The 27,908-nt window shown below is 42.3% G+C and overlaps 2 protein-coding genes across 2 annotated transcripts; both read left to right on the forward strand.

Moving 5' to 3' along the window:
* Positions 1 to 1,188: 1,188 nt before the first annotated feature.
* On the forward strand, positions 1,189 to 6,207 carry lrit3a (info leucine-rich repeat, immunoglobulin-like and transmembrane domains 3a). Its single transcript, XM_061835474.1, is given in 5 exon segments — positions 1,189 to 1,224; positions 1,226 to 1,362; positions 2,741 to 3,207; positions 4,503 to 4,808; positions 5,183 to 6,207. Coding segments are annotated over 5 exon segments (1,971 nt in total).
* A 4,071-nt stretch (positions 6,208 to 10,278) lies between these two features.
* On the forward strand, positions 10,279 to 26,141 carry egf (epidermal growth factor). The gene is made up of 21 exons (XM_061834131.1): positions 10,279 to 10,411; positions 12,159 to 12,358; positions 12,515 to 12,696; positions 14,685 to 14,912; positions 14,991 to 15,193; positions 15,298 to 15,411; positions 15,634 to 15,756; positions 16,520 to 16,642; positions 17,208 to 17,333; positions 17,436 to 17,572; positions 17,783 to 17,931; positions 18,661 to 18,765; positions 18,861 to 19,078; positions 19,170 to 19,337; positions 20,155 to 20,295; positions 21,627 to 21,749; positions 21,811 to 21,949; positions 22,414 to 22,578; positions 25,088 to 25,190; positions 25,466 to 25,562; positions 25,639 to 26,141. The coding sequence occupies exons 1-21, from the start codon at positions 10,285 to 10,287 to the stop codon at positions 25,818 to 25,820; spliced, it is 3,153 nt and encodes a 1,050-aa protein (XP_061690115.1). The 5' UTR covers positions 10,279 to 10,284; the 3' UTR covers positions 25,821 to 26,141.
* Positions 26,142 to 27,908: the final 1,767 nt, after the last annotated feature.

Below are 27,908 nucleotides of genomic sequence, written 5' to 3' on the forward strand. Positions count from 1 at the left end.
GTGACCCTCGTGAGGATAAGTGGCAAAGAAAATGGATGGATGGATCTTATGGTGACGTCACCCTTTTTTTGTTGATTGGTGAAACTGGTGCCATTTTTTTTTCTTTCAAAGAATCTCTCATAATGCTGATGCAGTATTCACCCCAAAATGTCAGATTCCCTTGTTCAATTTCGAGTACAGGTTCTTGCTATTTTTTCATCGATCTTGTTCATGACAGACTTGTCCACAAAAATTTGGTGTTGATTGGTGAATTCCGTGTGCTCCCTCCAGGGGGTGCTATAGAGCAGGTTTTGGATGGTGGCGTCGCAGAGGCCTAAAATACATTTTTACCATCTGGTGCTTCACTCTAATGGCATTATTAGCGATAATGTCAGACAAATGTCCATTCCAGTGATTATTTATCATTAGGCAGGTTGACATCGGCCTCTCGTTATGAGCGATGGGGGCAGTCAGGACATAAATCACGTCCAAAATTAAATTTTGCACTCACCTGCCAGACAGAATGCTCACACGTACCTGGCACACGGAGAAGGTATTACGTTTATTGTACAATTTGGATGTTTATCGAGTCCTGTCATTTAATAAAACTTATCTCTAGGAATCATCAGCCATTAACCCATAACCCTTCAACCCTGAATCTACCCACCCGAACACAACCTCCTAACAAAAGGGGTTTCCATCCCATTTTGTGTGCTGCTGAAAATGAATTCCAGCAACCCTAACATATAAGAGATCAAAAAAAATGTTACACTTTTCTATCAGAAATGAAAATGCATTAAAATGTACAAAACAGTGAAGTTCATCTGTCCAGGCCGCGAGCTTGGTGCTTCTAAACCAATGACCTCAACCCTGACCCCGAAGCCAAACCACAACACACAATCCCACCCTGGGCGGCTGTGCCCGTATCGCCTGCATCAGAAGCCGCCCGCGGGGAACCCTTTCCGAAAATGGCCGATAAGCGACTAAAGGGCGTGCTGCCGAGCTTGCGTGACCCTTACAACCCAAAGAAATCCTCTGCTAATCTCGGCAAGGAAAGGGGGGAGTGCGATTAGCATCTCACAGGTGACCTGTACTGTAAGTCTCCCGCCAGCCTGCCACCACTTATGGACTTTGAAACCGCTTGTCTTTATTCTCCATTTGTTTTTTTTTGGGGGGGGGAGGGATCATCAGAACTGCTGATGAATCCTGATGTCTTTTTTCCTTATCCGTCCTCCATGTGACTGTTTGGGGTCCTCTCGGTGAAATCATGCATCAAATCTTCCGAGCGTTGACGTTGCTATGCTGCCTTAACTTGGCTCATCCCTTCTGTCCGTCCCAGTGCACTTGTGTTTTCCACGGACGTGGCGAGGGAACGGGAACCAGGTAACTTTTCTTCACTCTTTCACGCATTTGTGCCTTTGGCACTTTTGTGGCACTTGAACACAGAACCATTCTACATCTTAAAAATATTCAAGAGTTCAGGGATTCATCGCAAATTAGGTTTAAGACCACACTTTCTGACCCACCAGCAATAGGTGAAATTGGATGATATGGCGTGACCATATAAAACAGCCTTGAAGCTTTAAAATAGTCCTCCCACGTCCTGTGAAAACATTGTAACCGTATTTTAACAAAAGTACACATATTGAACACAAAAATCAGGAATGCACGATTGGTGAATCGTGATATAGTGGTAGTATACGGCATCCGCCAACGCAATGAAATTATAGTATTTTGCCACGATTAAATCTACATTGAGCACGTGTAAGCAGTCATGTACTGACACAGTGCGTGTCTACTGGTGTGCTTACATCGCATTAATCCCTCAAAAGGACCTAATTAGCACCCAAATAAATCTCTATCCTGTCATATTACTATGTCAGGCTATGAGAGCCATGTGAGAATATATCAACGGTTTGTTTGTAAAGGTTGACTGTGTATGATGAATTCCTCAACTGAAGTAATTTTCTAGGAATTGCCCTAATTCACAATTATCCAGCCATCCATTATCTGAGCCCCCTATCCTCACACAGGTCTTGGGATAATGCACAATTAGTGGCTGATAAATGAAACATCAGTGAGTGTATGGATGGCAACTGACTTGGTATTCATGATCCATCCTTTATCTAGAACAGATATTTTTGTGTATTTTTGTGACTGAACTCAACATGAGCAAAGCTATGAGTGTATTGTTTTAATAGCATAAAAGTCACGCCAACGCTAGCTAGCTTTTAAACAACGCGTGACATGGAACGAGGTCTATCTTTCTTCTTCGCGCTCTCACTATGTAAGTTAGTAAAACAAGGACATTTTTTTTGCGTGCAGTTTATTTTTTTTATTGAGCAAAGTAATCAAAACAGACAGTGTTTATAATTGACATTATATGATTGACAAGTGGGTTTAAAAAATTTGGGGGGGGGGGACATGTCTGTTTTTCTGAAGACAATTATTGGCCTTGCCTGGTTTTGTGATGAAATAACATCAGACTTTTTTAATAAAATGTTGGATTTTTTTCCCAATAGTAGCCTCTGAATTGCATGATTTAAATTAACATGCAATGCTTTCAAATGACTATCTGGAACCCATAAATCAAAAATTAATAAATAAATGTTAAATAGTGTAGGAATTAGCAGATGGGTGGATGTTTTTTTTTTTTGCTTTGTTTTTGGGGTTTTTTTTTTGCACCAATGCATCAGAGTGTGTGCGCTTTTGCTATCTCTGGATTTCAACCATGCACACAAAATTTGAATTTTACTTCCAGGTCCGTCCTTTGCAACGACCCAGACATGTCCGAGATCCCCGTCAACGTGCCGGTGGACACAATCAAACTCAGAGTGGAGAAGACCGCCATCCGCCGCGTACCAACGGAAGCGTTCTACTACCTGACAGAGCTCCGCTACTTGTGGATCACGTACAACTCCATCGCCTCGGTGGACACGGGGAGTTTCTACAACCTCAAAGTGCTCCACGAGCTGAGGCTGGACGGTAACGTGATCGCCGTGTTTCCGTGGGAGTCTCTGAAGGAGATGCCCAATTTGAGAACCTTGGACTTGCACAACAACAGGCTCACCAGTGTTCCCCCGGAGGCCATTCCCTACCTAGTGAAGATTACGTACTTGGATCTTTCCAGCAACAAATTGGCCACATTGCCCTCGGACCTCATGGATATCTGGCCACCGTTTAACGGTGAGCCGGTCACGGCAAGTGCCTCCCAAAAGGTGGTACTGGGTAAGTGCCAAAGATCATGTCATGACCCGGATAGGCCACTGGTGATTACATTGACGATTTGGTTCCATTAGCCTCAGCTATCTAAGTTGGTTCTAATTACCTCAACCTATAAGCGCCAAGACTCCATCAAGTTAGAGCAATCTAATTCAGTAGTGGTAGAGTTGAAGATCATTGTCTGCGGTTAATTTATCAATCTAATTAAGTGTTAAATATTTTTTAAAAGATATGCATCATTTCTTGGGAATCCTACCCAGGTTTGGCGTTCTGAATAAAAAACATTTCCATGCGTATTTATTAATTTAGGATGTAGCCAATTTAGGATTTTGTGTTTCCAAATATTCATCCTATAGTTTTGAGCATTTTTTTCCTACTTGTGTATTTTGATCAGGATCATAGATGGGACAATAAATAATTTAGCCCGTATCCAGGAATAACTGAAGATATCATTGTATGTATGCTCCCTATGGGTTATCATTCCAGGGTATGAAATGGAACCCTTTTACATACTGCAGTTATACGTTCACATATTTGTTTTATGGCATCAGCCTCGCAAAGGTTTTCCAGAAAGATCACTTAATTTTAACAGAGATACGCTGTAATCTATTGATTTTGCTTGGTGAGTTGCCGGACAAGGAATGAAGGCCAGGGCCAGATTAGATGCACTGGCTCACACTGTTCGGACAGCTAATCTGGTTAAAGGGATTTGTTTTGTTGTTATGGGAGCATGTGTTTGCTTATTGTGTGAAACAGGTGCTCGCGCGGCAGCTCGTTGTGAAAGCACAGCCCTTGAACTTTAATTTTAAGAGGCTAAAACAGTGATTACAAAGCATCACCCAGGAAAATAATCCAGTCTGGGGTTTGATAGGAGCATCATCCATCTATATATGCCTATCTTCATATATCTATGCCAGTGCAGTATATTGGCAAGCAGAACAATTCAATTAAACGCTCCACTACTAGAGGGCAGAAGGTATAATTGACCTTTGTAGCCACCTGTTGCGATTCATGCAACAGAACAATAGCTTTGTGTTCAGATAAACCGACCCAGAGAGAGAAGTAAATATCCGAGTAAACTGAGACAGGTTCATCATTATTTAAGTAAACAGTTGTAGCTTGACTTTTAAGTTTAAGTCGATCCATGACTAGAAACACTGCCCAAGAAAAGTACTAAAAAGACAAAGAAAGTCCAACAACTTCCCAATCATATGTCAGAAAAATTAACCAAGTGATTCTGTCCAAACCAAATACAGACAACAAAACTCAACAAAAACTCGATTCTCTGGTCCTATTTTCAGGCCTCCAAGACAACCCTTGGTTCTGTGACTGCAAGATCTCCAAGTTGATCGAGATCTCCAAAATGGCAGACACACCGGTGGTTCTAATGGACCTGTTCCTGACCTGCAGTGCGCCGGAGAACCTGTCCGGCGTCCTCTTTCAGCGTGCTGAACTCGACAATTGCGTCAAACCCTCGGTCATGACGTCGGCGACCAAGATCACGTCTCCGCTCGGTAGCAACGTTCTTTTGCGATGTGACGCCACTGGCTTCCCCACACCAAGCCTATACTGGGCTAGGGCCGATGGATCCCTAGTAAACAACACGGGTACGAAGCTACACTTGTCTGAAACTGTTCTAGTAGTGAAGTCACTGATGGTGAACCTAGCCTGACAGTGGTGCAGTGAGTTCAATTCCCACCCAGTGTAAATGTTTGTCTGCCATGACACTACTCACAAAAAGTGAGGGACGTTGGGCTTTTGGGTTGGAAATTTCGCCCGATATCCCTAATCTTTTGTGAGTGGAGTATAAGCGTCCTGTGATTGTCTAATAACCGGTCCAGCGTGTAGTCTGCCTCTTGACCAAAGTAAATTGGGATAGGTTTCAGGTCCCATGAACAGGATGAGGGGTATAGAAAATGGATATGTGAATGTTCTTGAGCTTTATTCCTTGAAGGTTTTTATTTCTTTTTTGGCTCTTCAGTACAGGAGTCACCAGGGGATGGCATCCGATGGTCCATTATGAGTCTGCATGGGATTCTACACAAGGACGCCGGGGACTACAACTGCAAAGCCAAGAATGACGCCGGTGTAGCAGAAGCCTCCATATCCCTGTCGGTGGCCGGCACCATGAGCACCACCATCTCTCTGCTGATGCCCAATGTCAGAACCGGACCGACAGGCGCAGATTGGATATACGACACCAGATCGGACATGTCCGTCTCAGCTTCAACCTTGTCCATGGTCCAGGCAACCACAGTTGAGCTCCTTTCGAGGCCAAAAGTGACTCCCAATGTCCAAAGGGGCTTGCTCAAGTCTGCAAAGATCCAGAAGGGCGGCGGGGGGCGGAAGTTTGTGTCGGATGAAAAAAGTAAAAAAAGTCACTTGTCAAAATCAGTCAAAGACTTAGAGATTGTGGAGGAAACATCCGACAGTGCAGTTTTGATCTGGAAGGTAGAGGGGCTACCGAAGGACTCTCCCCTCACTGTCGTTTATTCGCCTTACGGCGAAGACGGTGAGGATGACTACAAAAGAACAGTGGAGACTAATGCAGGCAGTGGGAAAATCCTGCTGGAAAAACTCTCCCCTGGTATTAGGTACTCAGTTTGCCTCATAGCTAAAGGTAGCGCCACCGCAAAAGACCCATGCATTGACTTTTACACGCTGGACAATGTTGAGGATGATGGACAGAACCAGTTTTTCATCATTATGAGCGTCATTGCCTGTGCGTTGGCGTTGCCGCTTATTGGCCTGCTGCTCTACAAGATTCTCGCCCTCTACTGCAAGGCGAGCGAGGAGGCTCCGGACGAGGAGGAGCTGGGGAAAGAGAGCTACGTGAAGTTTGAGACCATCACCATGAAACAAAGGACTATGAACCCTCACCCTACAGAGCTTTGGGCGAGGAGACCCACTCACGAGTCGGAAAGGTTGCTGCTGTGCTCTCGCTCGAGCATCGACTCCCAGATGACCTATAAGAGTGACAGTTCCCGATCAGAGTATCTCTGCTGATCCCAGAACGTCATGCTTGAAAGATCCATTGTTTAAATGCCTTTGATAAAACATCGAAAATCGAGATTGAGAAGTTAAAACACGTCCAGTTCTTCAGATTTATAACTGATGGATATTATTATGGATGACCTTATGCATTTTGGAGCCTTATACAGTATGTATTTAAAATTTTCAAACAGGGTCACAACAAGCCAACAACTTTGTTGGACTTTTTCATAATACCAAGCAAACTGTTGTTTTTTTTTTTGTCTCGCTATATTCAGTGCCAAAATGATAGCACTGGATATGATTATGAATATTACATGCTAGACTAGGCAAGTCATTCATTTGTAGCCACTTCCTGTCACCCACATATATGCCTTACTTGACAAATGTTCCTAGAATGTGACTCATCTGAAATGTTGCCACTTTCCATCTTTATAATGTATATATTTGTTTTCAAAAATATTGTGTACATTTGTTTCAATAAAAGGAAATGTAATGTTGTCAAGTAACTCAAATAATAAGACCTGCAATGTTGGAAGATTGGTGAAATTAACTAGAAGGAAGGTGTTAAACTGGCGCTTTCAAGTTGAAAAGGGAAGAAAAGCTCACCTATATATTTGCTTAATGAAAATAATTCAGAGTAAAATTTTGTATTTTCGTAATTGTAAGAGAAAACATATCTTTCAATTTGCTATCATAGTTAATCTCAATCTAGGGTCAACGAAATAGATGCGATAAATTATAATGTATCATTTTAAAATATTGCACCATGACAGACAACTGGTTAGAACGTCTGCCTCACACTTCTGAGGAACGGGGTTTAAATCCCGGCCCTGCCTGTGTGGAGTTTGCATGTTCTCCCCGTGCCTGTGTGGGTTTTCTCTGGGCACTCCGGTTTCCTCCCACATCCCAAAAACATGCATTGATTGGAGACTGTGAACTGTTAGTTTCTTATTTGCCCTGCAATTGGCTACCGACCACTTCAGGGTGTACTCCGCCTCCTGCCTGATGATAGCTAGGATTGGCTCCCACTTTCCTCCAACCCTTGTGAGGATATGCGGCTCAGATAATGGATGGATGGATTCTAAAATGTGCATAAGCATATACAATAACAGGTGCGCCGATAAGAAAAAAAAATTACCATCATTACAAAAGATAATTCCGAAAGAAAAGTGTATTTCTTTGAAAAAAAAAAAGCATTTTTAAGTATATAGCCTATATTTGTATAGAGAATAAAATCAGAATAAAAACCGTAATATTACCAGAATAATGTTGAAATGTAAAAACTCATCTGTTAAAGCTCACAACTTAATATCAAAATATTTCAACTTAATCTTGGAAAAAATTATTTTATTTTAGTCTTTTTAGCCTGACAAAATACATCTTTATTTTTTGCAAATCACTTTTTTTCTTATTAAATTTACAATGTTTTTTCCTATGGGCTGTTTTTCTATATTAACATTTGAACTTTTTATTATCTTATACTTGTGCAACGTTTTACTTGTGGCATTTACACACATGGTAATTACGATTACCGGTAATTATGAACCCTTGTACTAATAAGCATAAAGATTACAATAGAAACAATGAAAAAGGGTTTTGTTTTTTGTTTTTTTGTTTGTTTAGCCATACGAGTTGTAACTTTTACCCTTCCAAAATAATGTGTACAATGACATGTGGCGACAGTGATGCCGAAGATAACCTAAAACCTAGCCAAACTTATTACTGTGAAGATTCTTCATCGTCTATCACGGGAAGAGGAGGAAGAATTGTGGGAAAAGGTCAGCACCCGAGCTACTGCTGGACAAAAGGCCTATTTGAGATGTGTAAATCTCCCGGTGCTCCTCTACGAGGTTACTGGTGACGCCGGAGCGGACAATGACATGCAGTCACAATGCCTATGAATGGAGGTTTTTCGTTCCTGACATTTGCTGGTCGTTCTGCAAACAATTAAGGATAATGCGCTGCGTCCATGCCGCTCTCTAAAATTTACTCATTCCCAGCAGGGGCCAATAAACTCCAGGGACTATTTGACCCAACGGTGTCAAAATGCAAGGTTATTGTCTGTGGAATTATTAAGTGCATGCGCATTTAGGAATTGTTGAAGTTCTTCTCTTCCTTTCGGCTTGTCCCGTTAAGGGTTGCCACAGCGTGTCATCTTTTGCCATCTTAGCCTATCTCGTGCAGCTTCCTCTCTAACACCCACCGTCCTCATGTCTTCCCTCACAACACCCATCAACCTTTTCTTTGGTCTTCATCTCGGTCGTTTGCCTGGCAGCTCCATCTTCAGCACACTTCTACCAATATACTCACTTTCTCGCCTCCGGACATGTCCAAACCATCGAAGTCTGCTCTCTCGAACCTTGTCTCCAAAACATCTAACTTTGGCTGTCCGTCCAATGAGCTCATTCCTAATTCATATCCAACCTGCTCACTCCGAGCGAGAACCTCAAAATCTTCATTTCTGCCACCTCCAGTTCTGCTTCCTGTTGTTTCTTCAGAGCCACCGTCTCTAATCTGTACATCATGGCCGGCCTCACCACTGTTTTATAAACTTTGCCCTTCATCCTAGCGGGGACTCTTCTGTCACATAGAACACCAGACATCCCATTTGGACCCGTTTCTTCACTTCCTTACCTTGCTCTAGATTGTTCACCCTGAGTATTTGAAGTCGTACACCCTTGCTATCTCTTCTTCCTGTAGCCTCACTCTTACCCTTCCACCCTTCCCATTCACGCACATATAATTCTGTTTTACTTCGGCTAATCTTCATTCCACTGCTTTCCAGTGCATGCCTCCATCTTTCACTAAAGCAGAATTTGACCTTGGTGGTTAGCATGTCTGGTTCACAGTTCTCATGTTCGGGTTTCAAATCTCAGGCGCAAGCTCTCTTGTGTGGAGATTGTATGTTTTTTCAGAACTTGCTCGGGTTTTCTGCGGGTTCCTCTCACACTCCGAAAACACACTCCAGCTTAACCTTGAGGCTAGAACAGTGATCCATCACTCTTCTTTCATTTATCTGGGGTCAGGTCACGGGCGGAGCAATATAATCAGAGAAGCCCAGACTTTCCTTTCCCCAGAAGTTCCATTTAGTTCCCGAGACGTTCGCAGGCCTCCCCAGAGACATTGTCTCTCCAGTGTGTGCTGGGTCTTCCCGGGGGCCTCTCACCCCACCGGGTCATGTGTGGAATACCTCATCAGGGAGGTGTCCAGGGGGGCATCCCAAAGAAATTCCCAAGCCACATCACCTATCTCTTGTCAGTGTGGATGAGCAACAGCTTCTAACCTTGGATAGTGATTCCCAACCAACTGTCCAATAAGTTATTATATATTGAAATACAAATAATGCATGTTTGAAGTTTCCTAAACCGCTTTAATGTTCAAAACACTTTTTTCCACTGATACAAAAAAACACAATTTAAAAACAGTATTTAATGTTGACTTGGGTTATCTTTGTCTGATATTTATAATTGCTTGAAGATCTTAAACATTCAAAGTGGGGGGGACAGCAGATTGAAAATGGGCTAAAATACTATTTCACTTTCTCGTATACTGTACTTTTTGTGACATATGGATGGCACCCTTCACTAAATGTCACACTGACATACCATTTAACTCTCCCAGACACAATGAGGGATCCAGCTAGAGAAGGGAGATGCCTCTCAGAAGGGAGGAGTGAGGCCAATACATTGTGTAGAACCTTTCTTCGGGACCCATCTTCATTGCTGGCATTTTCCACATTGTGCCCAGGACACTGACTTAAAGGAGTTTTTGCTCCAGCACTGGGGTTGCATGTGCAAAATTTACCACGGGTGTGTCAGGAATTTCAATCTTTGCTTCCAAAACAGACTGGCAGCATGGGGGCCGACACGGGGCGTAAGTGGGATACCAAACGCCATTTACTGACATCTTCACTTTGAGACTTGGGACATCTCCTCATGTGTGAGGTCGCAGGAGCGTCTCCCCCACTAAAACGCCCCCCGTCGTCCGGGTGACATGCAAACGGTCCACGTGCAAATGTCCCTTGGCTCGGGGAAATTCTTCCACGCCGTTGCTGACTGTGGGAATGCCTGAGACGAAGTGAAGAGGATTATGTTGGCCGCGACGCTCACGGCGGCGCTCATCTATCTCACGGTGCAAAACAGCGACGCCTTGGCCTTGGACAGGGCGTGCTGGGACGAGAGGTTGACACGGGCGGGCAGGAATGGCAGCTGTGTTGGTGAGTTTGTGGCGCCATTAAACTAAATGAAACGTCCCGCTTTTTTTTTAAGACGCAATCGGACTGCATCTGTCAGTCTTAAGACAAGTGTTGTTTTAGTTTAATTGTCCACTGACTGGATACTTCGTAAAATACACCTGTATTATCTAATACAGTGGTTGTGAAACCTGAGGGGTCTCCCACTCCTTAGGGGGGAGTAAAAAAATTTGCAATACATTATTGGACCATAAAATATTTAAAAAATGCATAACTAAATGTGGCTTAATTAAATGCAATGATATGACATATAAATCTGACATTCCAGTGTGATTAAAGATTTTTTGGGGGGGGTCAGAAAAAAAGGCACATTATGATGGCAATAGATACCTATTTTGTTCTTTAAAAAAAATGTAATGTCATTCACTACAATAAATTAAAACAAAAATATTTTATGTAGGTGTAATGAACTGAGTCTGAAATTTCCCGCAGACAGGTCGCGTAGCCCTTCATATGATCGGTGCTCACGAATTAGCCCTCAGCCTCAAAAAGGTTGCTGAGCCCTGCTGTAAAGATTTTTCTATAAATAAATAAATAAAGCCTCCTGCCCGTTAACATCTGAGACCCTTGTGAGGGTAATCGGCTCAGAAAATGGATGAATGGATAAATAAATAAATGCGTTCTTATATTATTCAAATACCACACTGGACTGTACTTAACAAAAGTCCACTGTTTTGTGTTCATGTGATACCATTCTAAATGATTTGATGTAGTATTAAAATCATATTGTTAACCTAATTTCCCCTCGCCAGAGGCTGAGCTGCACTGTATTTGTTTACCGAGCATATGTGTGGCAAGAGTGGGAGTCGGTTGCCCTTTCTGTCCTTTTCCTCTCGTCTGTCATCCGGAAGCATCATGTTTCCGGATGAGAATTACAAACAAAAATATATGTACTGCTACACACCGAACAATAGATTGTCCCACCTAAAGTTAGGATTGTACCAAGATATGAGGTTTTGAGGATATGAGTACTGCCCGATGAACAATTAGCAGTGGCATGAGAATATGGTGTCACGTGATACAAAAAAAATATGTTTGGTTACTAGAGTATTTTTTTTTTTTTTGACTGTTTATAGACTCATGGCCCGGTAGAGATTTTTTTCTCAAATCATTACTTTTGAGGGGGATAATCCACTTCAAACTTTCCAATTTACGTACGAATTTGTTTTAAGTTATTGTTTTCAGAATATGATTCCGAATTGAGGACCACTAATACACTTTTATATTACAGTATATCCTAAACAAATTGGTCTTTGGCTGTTCAGGTACGGGGAAAATACTGCAACAAATGCTAAACTAAATGACAACTGCATTCTCATAATGTCAGATGAACGCATGCTACAAATTCAAGAATAATGCTGACCGTTCCATGAACCCAAATTTCATTATATTGTTTGTCTGCCGTGCCTCATTGTTCATCTTCATTCCGCAGCGTCAGGGAAGTATCCATGGTTGCACGTAAATAGTGATATTACCATGATAGAACAACTGAGCAAACACAGCATACGTCAAGATCTGCTAATGTTGAGGCCACAATTCGGTAATAAATAAATGAAGTCTTGGTCGGCGTAGTTCTTCCGACATCCTGAATGAATGCAGTGTTGCTCAAGAGCAAGGTTTTATCTACAAAGCAGTTATAACTTCAACCTGTTAGATAGCCTTGAAAGTGAAGCCGCCATTTAACAGACAGCTGACGATGCCTTGTGTTAAGCTCCGCAGCCTTTCCTGATCTTCGGCCATGGTAAAGCCATACACAGGATGGATCTGGACGGGAAGAACCACAGGCGGTTGGTGGCTGGGGTGGCGTCGTCCATCCTGCTCGATTTCCATTTCATCGAGGAACGAATTTACTGGGCGGATAAGCATGCCGGAATCATCTACAAGACGTCCATGAGAGGCTTGCAAAGACAGGTGACAATGGAGCGAGCCCACTTTGTAGACACGCTGACTTTTCCGTTTATGATCATGCATTTGATATCCTCCTGGAGTTGTAAAAAAAGTTAGAAGATAGATTATTTTTTTCTTAGGAGTGACAGAAGTTTGTCATCGTCTTGTCATCTTCCGCAGAAACTGTACTCGTCTGACAAACACATTTCGGGCCTCGCCGTAGACTGGATTTGGAACGCCGTGTACTGGACGAGCAGGGAAAAGGGCAGAATAAAAAGGATGGACCTCAACGGGGAAAAGGAAAGGACTCTCGTGAGGCACTTGACTCTGCCGAGCTCGATTGTGACTGACCCCACGAAAAGGTAACACTCCGCAGTCAATTGCTATTCCAAAGCGTGGTACACCCATACAGATTTTTAACTTTAAATGTGAGAGACCCCACATAATGGGGAAACTGCTCTAATATTGTGTACTGTACTCGACAAAAACCAACGCAGACCATTCAACACATAACGCTATCTGGGTAACACCAGCACTGACCTGTGAAAGGCAGCACAGTGATGGAGGCATCCAGATTATCAGAAATACAAAGAAGGAGAAAGAATAATCGTATACTTAGAAATAAATTAAGACAAGGTACCGTATTTTCCGCACAATAAGGAGCACCTAAAAGCCTTTAATTTTCTCAAAAGTCGACAGTGTGCCTTATAATCCGGAGCGTCTTATATGTGGATTGATATTGAGCTGGAACAGGTCTCGCAACTACAGTAAGTAGCCGCAGACTCCATTTTCCCCTGTAGAAGAAGGAGCGCACGGTGCATGCCGGGATATGTGATTGCGCAAAATGGCTACTACTAAGAGACACGCTTACGACGCAGAGTTTAAACTCAAGGCGATCAGTCACGCAGTAGAACAGGGGAATAGGGCAGCAGCGAGAGAATTTAACATGAACGAATCAATAGTGCGGAAGTGGAGGAAGCAACAAGATTATCTGCAGCAAGTAAAGACAAAACAGACTTCCCGAGGGAACAAAGCGAGATAACTACCCCTGCCTCTACTGTCACGTCTAGTCTATGCACCGAAGAATGCGGTGTGCCTTATAGTGCAGAAAATATGGTAACTGTTGGGCTCATCTAGCGACTGCACTGTGGTTGTAAACTTCTCCTGTCATTTTAATTACAGTGAACAACTTGTAAGACACGTTATACAAATGCTCCACACAAGCAACCTGATTGGCTAATGTTCTGTTGCACTTCAAAATCATCGCCCAACCAGATTCAGATTTGCCGTCATAAATATTTCACGGGTTTAACATTTGCCATTGTCTGAGCATCTTGAGGAGGAAAATTCACTAGCACAACCCACAGCAACCCTTAATCTCAGGTGACACCAAATTCTAAGCAAGGCTATGGCTAAAAGAAAAGTAGCGCTCGCTCCACATCTGATTAATAAAAAACAAAATGGGTTTGCATGAGATAGACAAGGATTTTCTAATATACGTTGACTGCTGAATGCATTATTTCTTCAACAAAAAACAAAATATCATGCAATTCTGTCATTCAGATGCCCTAAAGGCATGAAACAAGATCGAATGGCGATACTTTTTCTAAGGTAGATCTAGTTAATGGGAGGAGACATGTCTTCGGGCTCAAACTGAAACTACCAATAACAGATGCAGATTGTCACAATAAAAAAATGGCTGTTCAAGACTTAGATCAAACCTGTCAAACTCCATCATTTTCATCTCAATATTTTGGAGGCATGCAATTGTAAATATTGAACTGCCTGAAAAATTTTATGAGCAAAGCAGGTAGGAAAGATGATTCTGAATACATCGCACACGACTGGATAATCACTGAGGATAATCTTTGAGAGCAGGGGTGTCAAACTCAATTTTGTCACGGGCCACATTGTAGTTATGGTTTCCCTCAGAGGGCCATTATGTCTGTGAAATCATAAATATCTCTGACCGCCTAATCATATTTACACGTGGAATTTCTGAAGTAGTTTTGTAATCATAAATCAAGGGAATCCGTTTTTCAACTATTGTTGATGTCTGGCAACAAAAAAATGCTTGCAATATCTCAATATTATCATATAGGATAAGACAATGCAAAATTTTGGTGCAGATTTTAGCAAAAATCATAAGTTGATACAAATGATTTGCCTCCACGGGCCACATAAAATCGTGTGTCAGGCCGGATCTGGCCCCAAGGCCTTGAGTTTGACACCTATGTTTTAAAGACATCCTACAAACTGCCATTTTTCACATTTGTCAGTAAGTCTGTACCCGGCTAAACAAAAAAAAAAAACAAAAAAAAGATGAACAAACAAACTCTTTAATTCGCAGGTTTTTGTTTTGGTTGTCTGGTGGAATGACACCGAGCATCCAGCGGTCCGACCTGACAGGACAAGCTAAAACAACATTGATCAAAAACTGGCAACAGTTGAAGGCACTAGCCGTCGATTACAGCGACAAGAGACTCTTCTGGGTTCAGTTCGGTCTGCAAGGAGAAATCGCCATTGCCTCCTCGGACTACAACGGCAAAATGCTACACTTCATAGATCAGCCCCTTCAGTAAACACACAACAGTTATTTCCCAACCCCTTTCCTATTTTCTTCAAGTCCTTCATACTTTTTCTTTCATTTGCTCAGGTCTGATTCGCTGGGAATAGGGATTTTCCACGAGCACGTGTATTACACCGATGCGGCGTCCCGAGTAATAAAGCAAGTGAACAAGTACACAGGCGGCGAGGCGCTGGACATCAACATAAAACAAATGGCAAAGGTCCCGGTTGATATCAAAGTAGTTCATCCTGACAAACAGCCAATGGTGGACTCACCATCATCGGTTCCAGGTTTTACTTGACATTTAACAAGTCCTTAATTATTATTATTATTATTATTATTATTATTGTTGGTGTTGTAATGGCGGAAGCCAACATACAATATTTTCATTCAGGATGCGATGAACGAAGTGGTAACTGCGTCGATGTATGCTCAAGTACAGCTGAGCAGGGAGTTTGCAAGTGCAGTGAAGGCTTTGCTCTCAGTAAACAAGGTTCCTTCTGTGAAGGTAAGGTTTTCATTTATTTTATGGTGTTCATGTTGGAAAAAAAAAAACATTCTAGTCCTATTTGCCACCCAGTAGATGGAGTGGGATTAGCAGTGGTAATGGAGTATTTTGACAAAAGTGTCACAGACAGAACGGATTGCTTTTAAATGGTGAAAAGCATGCATAATACCGTACTCCTGATCTTCCACTTAACAAAATTGTATTTATGGCTGTGTACCTCAGATGTGAATGAATGCTCCCACTGGAACCACGGCTGTTCTCTCGGATGTGAAAACACCCCAGGGTCTTATTTCTGCACTTGCCCTAAGGGATACGTTCTTCTACCAGACAAAAAAACATGCAGAGGTATAGTGCTGTACAGTTATTTGTATTGTCTATGTTTTGATTGGTTTGTCAGTTTAAATCAAGCGTGTGTTTGGTGGGTGTTATTTACCCCTCCTTATTGCGAAGGTATTTGCCCCCAGACACAACTTTAACCCACACGGAGTCAATAAAAAGGCTGTGTTGCAAACAGTCAGACTGCCTTGGCATTACATGAGAGCAACAAATTGCATGTTATCTTATGTTGGACAAAACGTTATCACTTTGTATTGCAGTAACAGAAAAGTAAAGTTCAAAACTGATCTGACTGGGGCATTAATGTCTGTATTTTACAGACATTGGTCCCTTAATCTTAAATGACAAGATTTAACAGGGACAAGGAGATTAGAAAACAAAGCGACACTCCTGTGATAGGAACCGTATTTCACCAGGGCCTTTGTCAAGTCTAAGCTGATGACCTTTGCCAAGCAAACAAGTCAAGAGACAAATGGGCTCTGGCTATGAAATCAATGCCTCTTATTGTTGTGTATTTTGTCAACATCCAGTGAGATCGACGATGACATTCTAGTGATAGCCTGACTTTCCAACCACAGTATTTCTACAGGATTACAAGATGACTTCGTAAAGCTTTTTTTTACATAGGGATCTTGTTGCCAGCTGGTCTCCCAGACCCGGCCATACGTACCTGTCTAAAAATAACACGAAGCAGACACCGCGTATACTGTATATTTCAATAACCTTTATTAAATACCAGGTTTCTGTGTATGTGTTTATTTCCTCTCATCAGAGATCATAACTTGTGAAGGCAACACCACCGAGTGTGGTAACGGTTGCCTTGCGACAGATGAGGGTCCCGTGTGTGTTTGCCCAAAGGGTTCCATATTAAAGGAGGATGGACAGGGCTGTACAGGTACCACTTTTTTTTTTCTGTGTAACAAATCAGTGCAAATTAAATGCAGTAAAAAGAAGTCTTGGTGGTTGGGTTACAGGTAGGGGGTAAAGGTTTGGGGTATAGAAGTTAAGGGTAGGACTAGGGTTTGGGTAAGAGGGTGGATTTGGGGTTGGGTGGGGCGATTTTGAGGTCAGGTTTAGGGTAGAATTATGTTAAGGGTTTGGGGCTAAAGATGGGACAAGGGTAGGGCGAGGGTTTGGGTTAGAGTTTGGATTTGGGGTTTGGTGGTGCGATTTTGAGGTCAGGTTTAGGGTCGAATTATGTTAAGGGTTAGGTGCTAAACATGGGACAAGGGTTGAGGTTAGGTATTGGTTGGGTTAGGGTTGCATTGTAATCAGTGTGATTGTTTAGGTCAGTTTTCACACAATTTGTAGTTACTTTATTTAAACATTTACATGAATCCATGCCATGGAGATTAAGCAATTAAAAAGATCTAATAATACAATATTCTAGGCAGCACTATCGCTAGTTCATAATGTAGGGTCGCAATGAATGCCAGAACTGTCTTTTGGGTTTTTTCCAGGCTGCTCTTCTGCAGACAGAGGGGGCTGCAGTCAATTGTGCACCTCAATCACCCCCACTATGTGGCACTGCAGTTGCCTCCCCGGCTACCAACTTCACCAAGAGGCCAAGCAGTGTATTGCCTCTGGTGAGTCATGCCATTATTGCAAAGCTCTCGACAGCTCATTATCTGTGTGTGCTTATTTAAGCTTGCACATGCAACAGTGTTTCTTGTTGTTGTTGTTTTTAGGACCGACACCATACCTCCTTGTTGCCAGTCTGGTGGGCGTGCAGAGGATTAATAGCGATGGCACTGAGGCCCAAATCCTCGTGGAAGAGCCCAGAGGAGAAATTGTATCGCTGGATTATGACCCAGTGTCAAATCATGTAAGGGGGGGGGGGGGGGACTTTTGACCGTTCATACACAGATGTCTCTCAACTGCACGGCTCACAAGGGTCCAACAGTGTAAACATGTAGAGACATCTAGTGGAAAGATTTTGTAACTGAATCATAAATTGGCTTTTTTTTCATGTATTTCATGGGTCTCAGTAGACTGGGGGAAATTGAATGAATGTGCTCTTCCATTCCATTTAAAGGTGTACTTTACCAGTACATCCCAGAGGACTATCGAACGGGTCCATTTGAACGGCGGATCCAGACACCGCCTCGTCACTGACAGTCCAGACTCAAAAAACGGGCTTGCAGTCGACTGGATCCATCGCAAGATGTACTGGACCGTTATGCGGTGCGTTGATGAATTATTTTTAACCCTTTGCGGCCAGGGGTTGCAAATTTGCAACAGGTTTAATCAAATCGAAAATTTGAAGTCCACAGTATCATTTTCTGAAAGTATCAGATTTTTACCTCTGGAAAATTTTATTTGGTCCAAACTTGTTAAATGCTTTGTAAGAAAGTTACAGAAGTTTGTTTCATTCCGTTTCATGGGCAAATGTCTCTTCCCTTCCATATTTGCAGTTCACTAGTCACAACTTCTCCTTTTCACTTTTTTTCTGTGGTTTGTGTCCTTAGTTACTCGAAAAATGTGTTTCGTTTGTGTGCTTGATGAGCGCTAAGGTGCCCAAATATGGCGCCAAAGCCCCATCTAAATGGAGGTATTGGTGTCAAGGAAGTATGTTGAAGTACATCTGGACTGAGAAACAAGATTTGTATTGTTTGACAGGGAAGGACCTAGATTTAGCCTGGGTTGTTAGTGGAAATTACAGGGAGTGCTCGTACATGGAAACTTCTTATATGATTAGTTTGGAAAGATACTGGCTTACTTTGGGATCATGGTTTGTGGTATATTTACAGTTTAAACTATTATTTCTAGGCAATTGTAAACCGTGACAATGGTCGTTCCCTACATACTGAATGTAATGTATTTGAATTCAATTTATTACACTGCTTATTAGTAGAGTATTAAGATCTATCTTCTTTTTAGATTAAAAGACTGATTTAAATGTGACTCTTCCAGCAAGTCAACAATAGTCAGCAGTACCTTGGATGGACTCAATATGACAACTCTAATGAGAAGTGGCCTCGACAAGCCATCATCCATCACAGTTCATCCTCTGGAAAAGTCAGTTTGACAACGTACAGTGTTGCTATCTTTTAAAATTAAACATTCATTAAATACTGTATATATGTACTCTATACTTGGTTTCTTTTTTTGAGGAAGTTGTTCTGGTCGGATATTGGACGTGAACCCAAGGTGGAAAGCTGCTCTTTAAACGGGATGGACCGCACGGTGATCGCAAACACTGACCTGGTGTCGCCCGGTGGTCTGACAGTCGACTTCGCTGAGGGTCGTCTTTTCTGGTGTGACGGGACCAGGGTGGAGACCTGCACTTTGGACGGTTCCGACCGACGGATCCTGCAAGAGAACCAAGTAGGTGAGGTTATGAAGTGGCCATGATCTTTTTTTTAAACATACACCCAGTGATTGAAGCTCACCTCATATTAGTGACCTTCGTTATTTTCCAGGCCTGCCGTTTGACTTGGCCGTGTTTGAAGACAGATTGTGGTTGTTGGACAGAAAGAACCGTCAGCTGATGAGCGCACACAAGCGGACCGGGAGGGAGCTGCAACGTCTCCTTGGTGACATTGTCCAACCTACGTCCATTGTGGTGGTGCATCCACTTGCTAAACCAGGTACAGCAAGACAACAAAGATCTATTTAATTAATGTATATGATCTGGAGTTAGGGGTGGGTTAGTAGTAAGATTTGGGTTTTAGGGCTGGATTAAGGATAGTGATTTGGGTTAGCGATTGTATTGGGGGCTGGGTTCAGGTTTAGACCTAGGGTTAGGCGAGGTGTGTCAAACTCATTGTAGTTCGGTGGCCATATACAGCCTGATTTGATGTAAAGTGGGCTTAACCAGTAAATCAGAGCATAACTGATATAAATAAACGTTGTCCTTTTTCTCTTTTTCAGAATGCAAAGAAATAAAAATATGCTATATTTGGGGAATCCATGATCAAATATTTAATGGCATATCCTCTACCAAAACAGGAGGAACAAACTTTCTGAAGAACAGCTTGTTTCAGTTTATCATCTACATTTGTGCATTATAACGGATCGCAGTGATTGCATATAATTGTTTAAAGTTTTAAGTCACCAGTATTTAGAATTGAAAAATATTATATTGCCGTTTAGAATTAAATCAAATTACAAAGCGTAAGGAGTTATTTTAATGTAAATATTTTCCAAATGCATAATAATTGGCATAATAAATTGTCTGCCGACCCATACAAACCAAAGTGAGAACCATTTTTATGATCACCTGCCCTCTAAACCTTGTACAATAAACATACAAAATAATTAAAACAAAAAATAAGACATAGGGTAAGGTCAGAGAGCAAGATTCCATAATTAGGGTTAGGACAATTGTGAAGGGCTGTTTAGAGTTTGAGATTGGGCTAGGTTTAGGGTATGTAAAATAAATGTGTGACACTCTTATTTTCACAGGATTAGGATTAGAAAAAAAACACGCAACTGCGACATCTCTCCCAGACGAAACACTTAACGACGAAAGCACACCGCACACACCCTTTAACAGAGCAGACGTGGACTTGGAGGCAAGGCCGTACAAAGAGAAGATGGTGTCAGGTAATAAAACTATGTAGCAGAAAAACAAAGTTGTTACTTTTCATTAAGTTTAATTTTAGTTGTGTCAGTGATGTGTTTTAATGTAGTATCTGTCAGACGGGCATGAGAGATAGGATGTAGGACAGGGGTGCTCAATGCGTCGATCGCGATCGAGGCAGTCTTGGTCGATCGCGGGACGGCGTGCAAAAAAAAAAGACATCAGCTAATGTTCCCTTTAAACTGTGCGTGTGCGCAATCGCACACCGCTGATGCAGTCTCTTTCCAGATATTCTGCGTTGTGCGCAAAAAAAAAAAAAAGAGTCCCCTGTAAATTGAAAGTATAATATCAAGTTATTCAGTTTGTGGCATTTTGCAATGTGATTCAATGAGTGAGGGATGACTGGTTGTTATATCCAATGGCACATTTGACATACGTACTGTAAAAAATGAAAAGAAGAAGCCACTGGTTTCTTTTAGGCAGCACACGGAACTTTCTCTAACAACGACCGCTGCTCCGCCACACTCTATTGCCACTGCTTTAGTGAGCAACACAGTCTGGGCAACATAAAGCAAAGATGAGCTAGACATGCCACTTATGTTTACTTTCCGTATTAATGGAGAAAGTTAAAAAAGAAATGCTGTTGTTTTAAGACGCAATGACTGTCGGAGCATGTGAATAATCGAAGAAAAAGTGGTTAAACTGGACGAGATTTTCTCCTTTCTGAGTGGGAAAGGTCTGGTCTGAAGCCAAAGTAGAAAGTGCAAGATGAGATGGTGTGGAATTTTAAAATTCCACCTTGGCACAGCCTGATCCAGGATGAAAGCACAGACAATACAGTGCACAAAAACCCAATTCTGTATTTTAAATATAGGAGGCAACATAACATTAACCTTAAAACGGTTTAGGCGCATCATCATCATCAACCCTCCTACCCCCGTTGTCGGTAGCTCGTGAGAGGCTGGCTGCTTGAAAAGTAGATCTTGGGGTAAAAAAGTCTGGGCACCCCTGATGTAGGATATGGAGGAAACTACTCTTTGAGTACATCATACGTCTCATTCTAGCAAAAGAGCAACAGGATAAAAAAAAATACTGTGGATAGATGTACTGTATGCGATAAAATATTGCGATGAGCCTCTGAGTGTGATGCTTCGCAGTAGGAAAAGTTGAGACACCTATATTCCAGAAGGGAGTCTAATGTTTTCATTGGGAATATGAGGGTGTCACAACATTGATTCACAAATGCACATCTTGATCAATTTGCAACACCCCAACTCTTTTATCCATCCAGCCCAATTTTAAACTCAGTCTGTTGTCTTTTCTTTATATCATATGAATATGTGCTCGATTGTAGATACTGATGAGTGTAAACTGGAAAGCCACAACTGTGACAAAAACGCAGACTGCTTAAACACGGAGGGCAGCTTCCTCTGCAACTGCCAGGCTGGTTACCGCGGCAACGGGCAGACGTGTCAAGGTGTGTTCGTGTTTGATTCCAGTTTCATTCCATGTCGTCATGTCATTTGTTTTTCTTCTAGCGATACGCACCACGTTGCCGTCGGTGACGACGAGCCACCCTGGAAACTCCATGGAGAGTTGCCCCCTTACCCATGAGTCATATTGCTTATACCAGGGCATCTGCTTCTACTTCCCTGAGGTGGAGTCCTACGCTTGCAAGTAATTCACCTTTTCTGTCTTTTTAACTTAATATTGTCTGGAACCGATGATCCAAAAACGCAATAATAGATACGCTCTTGGTTATAATGACTGTTTTGAACCAACAGGGGTCACTATTGTTGCATGAAACCAGCAGCGCTATTATAAAGATATTGAACACCGTGTTGTAGGAAATAGAGGCACTTTGAGTAAATTTACGGTTACATTAAGAATATGAATGTATGCATAGTGATAAAACAACAAACTGACTTGGTTTTTTACCTATTTTATGTTGTCAATTCAAAATAAGGCATTGTTATCGCATACATTTGTAGATGTATGGTGAAGGACTACAGTGACCCCGTCACCGTTTGGGATTTTGGTCTCCATGTTTTGTTTTGTTTTTTAATAACCGTATTTTCACGATCATAAAGGTCTCAAACTCTCTTCTAAATGGAACACTGTATGTCATGTACCTGTTGCAGCTGCGTGGCAGGCTACGTGGGTGAGCGCTGTCAGTTCAGCGACTTGGAGTGGTGGGAGCTTCAGCAGGCCGAGGAGGAGAAGCGCAGGAACGTCATCGTCGCCGCCTGCATGGTGGTCCTGGTCTGCCTGCTCTCTATCGCTGCCAGTGTGACCTACTGCCACGGGTGAGCAGGGGAAGAATGTTTTCAGTGTTTTCTTTTCACAGAAGTCCAACATTTATTGTCTTCTTTTTAGGAAATGAATGACATTGACAAGGGCAACAGTAACAGTTTGTCTAGTCTAGGAAATTACACATTCGGATCTCTACATGTCTTTAGACTGGCACATTTGGTGATCCTGGCGGGTCTAGAATGTGTATTCTGGTATTTAAAGGTCTTGACACTGACATGTGTTCTGGTTTCTGCAAGTCTTTAGACAGACGTAGCATTGTGGTTTCTGTATGCGTAGAGACTAAACATGTTCTGGCCTCTGCAGATCTAGATAATGGCACATTTTATTCTCTGCAGGTCAAGAGACCGATTTATGCTCCAGTCCTTGCGAGTCTATGCATTGACATGCTCTGGTCTTTCCAGGTCTAGAGACTGATACGTGTTCTGGTCTCTGCATGTTGAGAGATATATTCTGAGGTCTGCAGGTCTAAACAAGGACACGTTTTGATCTCGGCAGGTTTATACAATGAAATGTTCTGGTTTCACAGATCTAGACAATGACATACTCTTGTTTGTCCACGTTTAGCGACTGATATATGTTATGGCTTCTGCATGTGTAGATGGTGACATATTCTGGTCCCCGCATGTCTAGAGACAGATACATATTTTTTGGGTCTCTGCAGGTCTACAAAGAGACTGATACATGTTCTGACCTGTGCAGTTTTAGAGACTGATGAATGTTCTGGTCTCTGCTGATCTAGACAATGTCATATGTTCTAGTCTCTATAGGGCTAGAGACCTATTTAGGTATGTTCTGGCCTCTGCATGTTTAGAGACTGCGTGTTCTTGTCTCTGCAGGTCCAAACAAGGAAACTTACTTATTCTGGTGTCTGGAGTTCCAGAAAAGAACACGTTTTGGTGTCGCTCCTTTTTTTAGATTTATAAATGTTTTGGTCATGTGGTTTAAAGTTGTGTATTATTTAGAAAAGGAAGCCAATCCAGGCTGCACTCGCTTCTTTCAACAATTGGGATGGGCTCCAGCTTACCTTGAAACAAAATGAGGATAACTGCGACAGAAAATTATTGAATGGCTGGATGGATGTGAGCCATATTTCTAACAGAACGCCTTCAGTGAGGTTCAACTTGAGAGGTTTCGATTTGCATAAAATAATAACTCAGTAATTGTTTGAAACACGATGTTCTGTGGGAGTCAGGATTATTAAAGAAGCAGGACTGTGTTATATCTGTTGGGCATTATTCTTGTGGAACTGCTCCAGTGATGAAAGAAAACATCTGAAAAAGTGTCTATCAAACTTGGGTATGCGTGAGTTGTCTTATTCAAGGGTTTCTGGATGGGGGGATGGGGGGGGCACATGTGGCAGCATGTAGTCACGCCGTGTAGACGAGTGGCTACGCAGTTGGAACATCCACTTCCTTTTATTTCCACCCGAGCTGTCGCTAAGTAGCTGATTTGCTTTGCTGTTGTTTTGCCGGCTTACGGACGAGGCTGTCAGCTTTCGCCATGCACTCTTAACTCGCCCCACCTTGCACTTCCATTGTCGCATTTGCCTTGGTCCCAGTCGCCCCCCCACCTGCCCCTCTGTGGAAGTGGCACGCTTTCAATTACATGCTTGGTTTAGCTTGCTCAACTGCAATTACACATCAAAATAGGCCATTTCGTGGTGAAAAAATGGAGCCGCTGAGGTATGACCTCAGCGTGGCCGCCAATAGCTTGGCCTCAAATTGCATTCTGCACTTGACTGCGAGTGCACTTGGGCGATCTTTTTGAGTTTGGTGCTTCAGTGTCTGCTATACGGGGGGGCGGGAAAGAATCCTCTCGCTGCATAGTGATATGAGCCACTAAACAGCTACCGCGGATTTAAAACTGACTTACCTAAACGCACCATCAAATTCACAGTGACTACACAAGCACTGGATTTATTTACTGGATCTTTGGCAAGCTACACCAACAGCTGTATCAAAAAAGTGCCTTCTCCTGGTGCTGATACCAATTGGAATTGTCTGGGCTAGGCAGAGGTCTCCATTCTTTGAAAAGGAATTTTTTAATCCAGAGCAATTACACGGGATTACATTCACAAACATGTTGATTTGCATGACAAAATAATATAATATCTTGAGGGAGAAGTAAGACACATGCAAATAAGTCTTGCACTTCAAATCATTTTCTTTCAAGATGAAAACAACTGCCAAGCTATCTTGAAAATGTAGCTTTTCAAATGTAAATCTATGTAAAATATGGAAGACATTTAGTCAATTTTTATTTTTGTGCTTGTTTTTTTGTTGTTGTTATTATTTTAACCTGACACATTCAGCTGCATGGCCATACAGAAAGGTGGATCTGTATGTCTTTTGTACTTGAACAGTTTTGCTGTGCGACTCGAGTCTTTGGCAGGCCTATCTGTGCAGCCGCCGCCCAGGTCCTCGGCTAGAGACATTAATTTATTACTTAACATGACTTGAGAGGCAACGTTAATTAAAACACCCCTTTATCATCTCGTTGAAGAACTCGAGGACTCTTCCGCAAGCAGCCCTCAGCGGACAATGTGAGTCAGACCAGCGTGACGGTCGAGGACCTCTTGGAAATCAGCAAAGACGGTGTACCTCAGGTAAGCAAATCAGCAATCACCTGGGTCCCCTTTACAAAGTGTCTTTTCAAATTTTAATATTATTTTTTTCAAAGGCATTACATTTACAGTACTGGACTGTATATCTGAGTGTCACTCCCACTTCTGACACCACTTGTTGTGAAACCCGAAGAAGTAGCACCCTCATATCTAGCCTTATCCCAAGTGTCCTTTCACCTTGGTTCACTATGAAGAATCCTACTTCTGACACAATTTTGTGGGAAACTCCTTCAATTAACCATTGTCTGATTCTACAGATCTCCACAGCAGTGGACAGTGAGCCCAATGCAAGTGTCGTCCCGGCAACAGGCTGTCCCAGGAGGGCAGTATGTCCATCGTGCTCGTCAGAAACAGGTATCACAAGCTTCTGTGAAAACCCGTCTTATTCACCGACATCAACGGGAATATAATTTTAACCCTTTTCTGTCAGGGGACAATCAGTGTGAAGGGACGAGAACGTGGTCTAAGCACAACCAGGCATATGAGTGTTCTATGGCGTCCGCTGTTGCTATGGAGACCAAGCAGAAACCCCTCCAAAGCTCAAGTCAGTCAGTGGACATCACACTGACGCAACTCCCCGTAGCAAAGTCATCTGCCTCCTGCACAGTTTAAGTCTTACATTCCCTGCTTCTTCCACTAGAGGACAACAACGTACTAGATTTGACACAACGGCGTTCACATAGATTGGTTCTATGAAGCTATAAACTTCCCTTATTGGGATAAAACATATCACTGTGCAGTATTTGTATTGATAGTGGTGTGCGGTAAGGATGGAGGGATAGTGATGATTTTTGGGGGGAATACCTGGCCAGTTCGATACCTCATGTTTAACTAATGGGCAATCTGAAAATCGATTAGCATCAAATTAGACCCTAGTCCTTGGATAGGCAATGGTGTGAGAAATAAGCTTTTAACAGTTAGCAATAACACAAAACTACGACATGAAACATGGTTTTACTTTCATCAATAAAGCTATAATCATCCATCCATTTTCTTTGCCGCTTATCCTCACGAGGGTTGGAGGAGTGCTGGAGCCTATCCCAGCTGTCAACAGGCAGGAGGCAGGGTACACTCGCAATCACACCTAGGTGCAATTTAGAGTGTCCAATTAATGTTGCATGTTTTGGGATGTGGGAGGAAACCAGAGTGCCCGGGGAAAACCCACGCAGACACGGGGACAACATGCAACCTCCACACAGATGGGTCCGGGATTGAACCTGTGAGGCCAACGTTTTCCAGATCATCATAATTTCTTTTAGTTTATTTCTGAAGCAAAATGTATTCTTATTTCTTGTGATAGTTTTGTTGTAATATACTTTTGGACTAAAATTGTAATTTTTTTGTGGGGGGGGTTGGTAATCACAGAAAAAAAAAACTCAAGGGTCACTCGGATATTGATTTTTTTTCTGGCAAGAGCGCAGTTATCTATATATTGGCCTCCATTAGTGCTAACAGATAGAGGGCTAGGGATGCGGTCCAAAGAGCAAGAGTCAATTTATCTTGCATTACACCACAATTTGGGCAATGGGGTAAGGGGGGAGTCACTGACACTGGAAGTTAAAAGGCGATCATGGGGCAATTGCGTGAGCAAAATTATTGGGACATTCTGGCTGCAGAAAGTGGACAGTGTGCAGAATGTTGGACGAACAGAATTGGGCATAATTTCTTGCCTAGAGGCAAAATAATGAAACAACTAGATATTTCAAAATATTTCTTCTGTACAAGATTGAAGAAAATGCAACAGTAGCAACAACATTTTCGCACAAAACCAATGGGCAATTTTGGGTGGAGGTTATAGTTTTCTTTACCCGCCAGATGGGACAAGCTTTGCCCGCCTCGGTCCCGACTCCATTCCAGCCGGAATGACAGCTGATGAGGTCTTTGGCGGGGAATTAGCGAGCCACTCAAAGGCTTTAGCGCTGATCCTCTGGGTCACACCGTAGCTCTGCTGCAGAGACAAAGTTACACTGCTTTTTACAAGGATTTAGGCTGATTTAAAAAATCACAATAGTGGAGGGAGTGGGAGTGCGGCGGTCCTAATGCATAAACACACGAGCCACAATCCAGACCGGGAAACTTTTGTCTCCTGGGGGACAACTAGAGAGTTTTACGGCATTAGCGTTGATCTACACCAGTGGATCTTGCTTCCATGTCCATTAAAGGGAGGAGAAATTATTTATTGGCTGTGGAAGCATCGATTGTCCAGTGGGTGGCGACAGTGTATTTATAATTACTAATGCAATACTCTGCCTATAAAGAGGACAGTTTGGAATTAACACTAAATAACATTTATATAAAAATCGTTATGACCAGGATTACACTATGACGTTATACAGAGAACCATCGCTATTTCCAGTTGTTAGAATCTATTATTATCCCTTTCATATGATTTCAAACTCCTCGGATGACATTATTCTCAATAATAAATCGCTTACACATTTGATTTGGAAAAAAAAATGTACTGCAAGTGCAATTAACTTAATAACTGAAGCCCATAGCTAATCGAGAATGATAATTAGCATTTTATTTTGAATGTAAAACTTCCATTTAAGTCGAGAGTTGTTGGGTGAACCAGTTCCTATCTTGGTTATAATTCGTGTCATATATGTAAATGTGTTGCTATGACAATTAAAATCCTATCAGCCTTGAAAAATCTGTACGTCAGTTAGCACAAACGAGCTAACGTGCTAATCGTTTTAG

The sequence above is a fragment of the Syngnathoides biaculeatus genome, chromosome 11 (assembly GCF_019802595.1).
Source record: "Syngnathoides biaculeatus isolate LvHL_M chromosome 11, ASM1980259v1, whole genome shotgun sequence".
NCBI lineage: Eukaryota > Metazoa > Chordata > Actinopteri > Syngnathiformes > Syngnathidae > Syngnathoides > Syngnathoides biaculeatus.

What these genes read in the sequence shown, in the direction of transcription:
- egf (XM_061834131.1), top strand. Translation starts at nt 10,285, where the DNA reads ATGTTGGCCGCGACGCTCACGGCGGCGCTCATCTATCTCACGGTGCAA. An exon ending in CAGGAATGGCAGCTGTGTTG is followed by an intron (nt 10,412 to 12,158) that starts GTGAGTTTGTGG and finishes CCTTGTGTTAAG; the next exon opens with CTCCGCAGCCTTTCCTGATC. An exon ending in CTCACCATCATCGGTTCCAG is followed by an intron (nt 15,194 to 15,297) that starts GTTTTACTTGAC and finishes ATTTTCATTCAG; the next exon opens with GATGCGATGAACGAAGTGGT.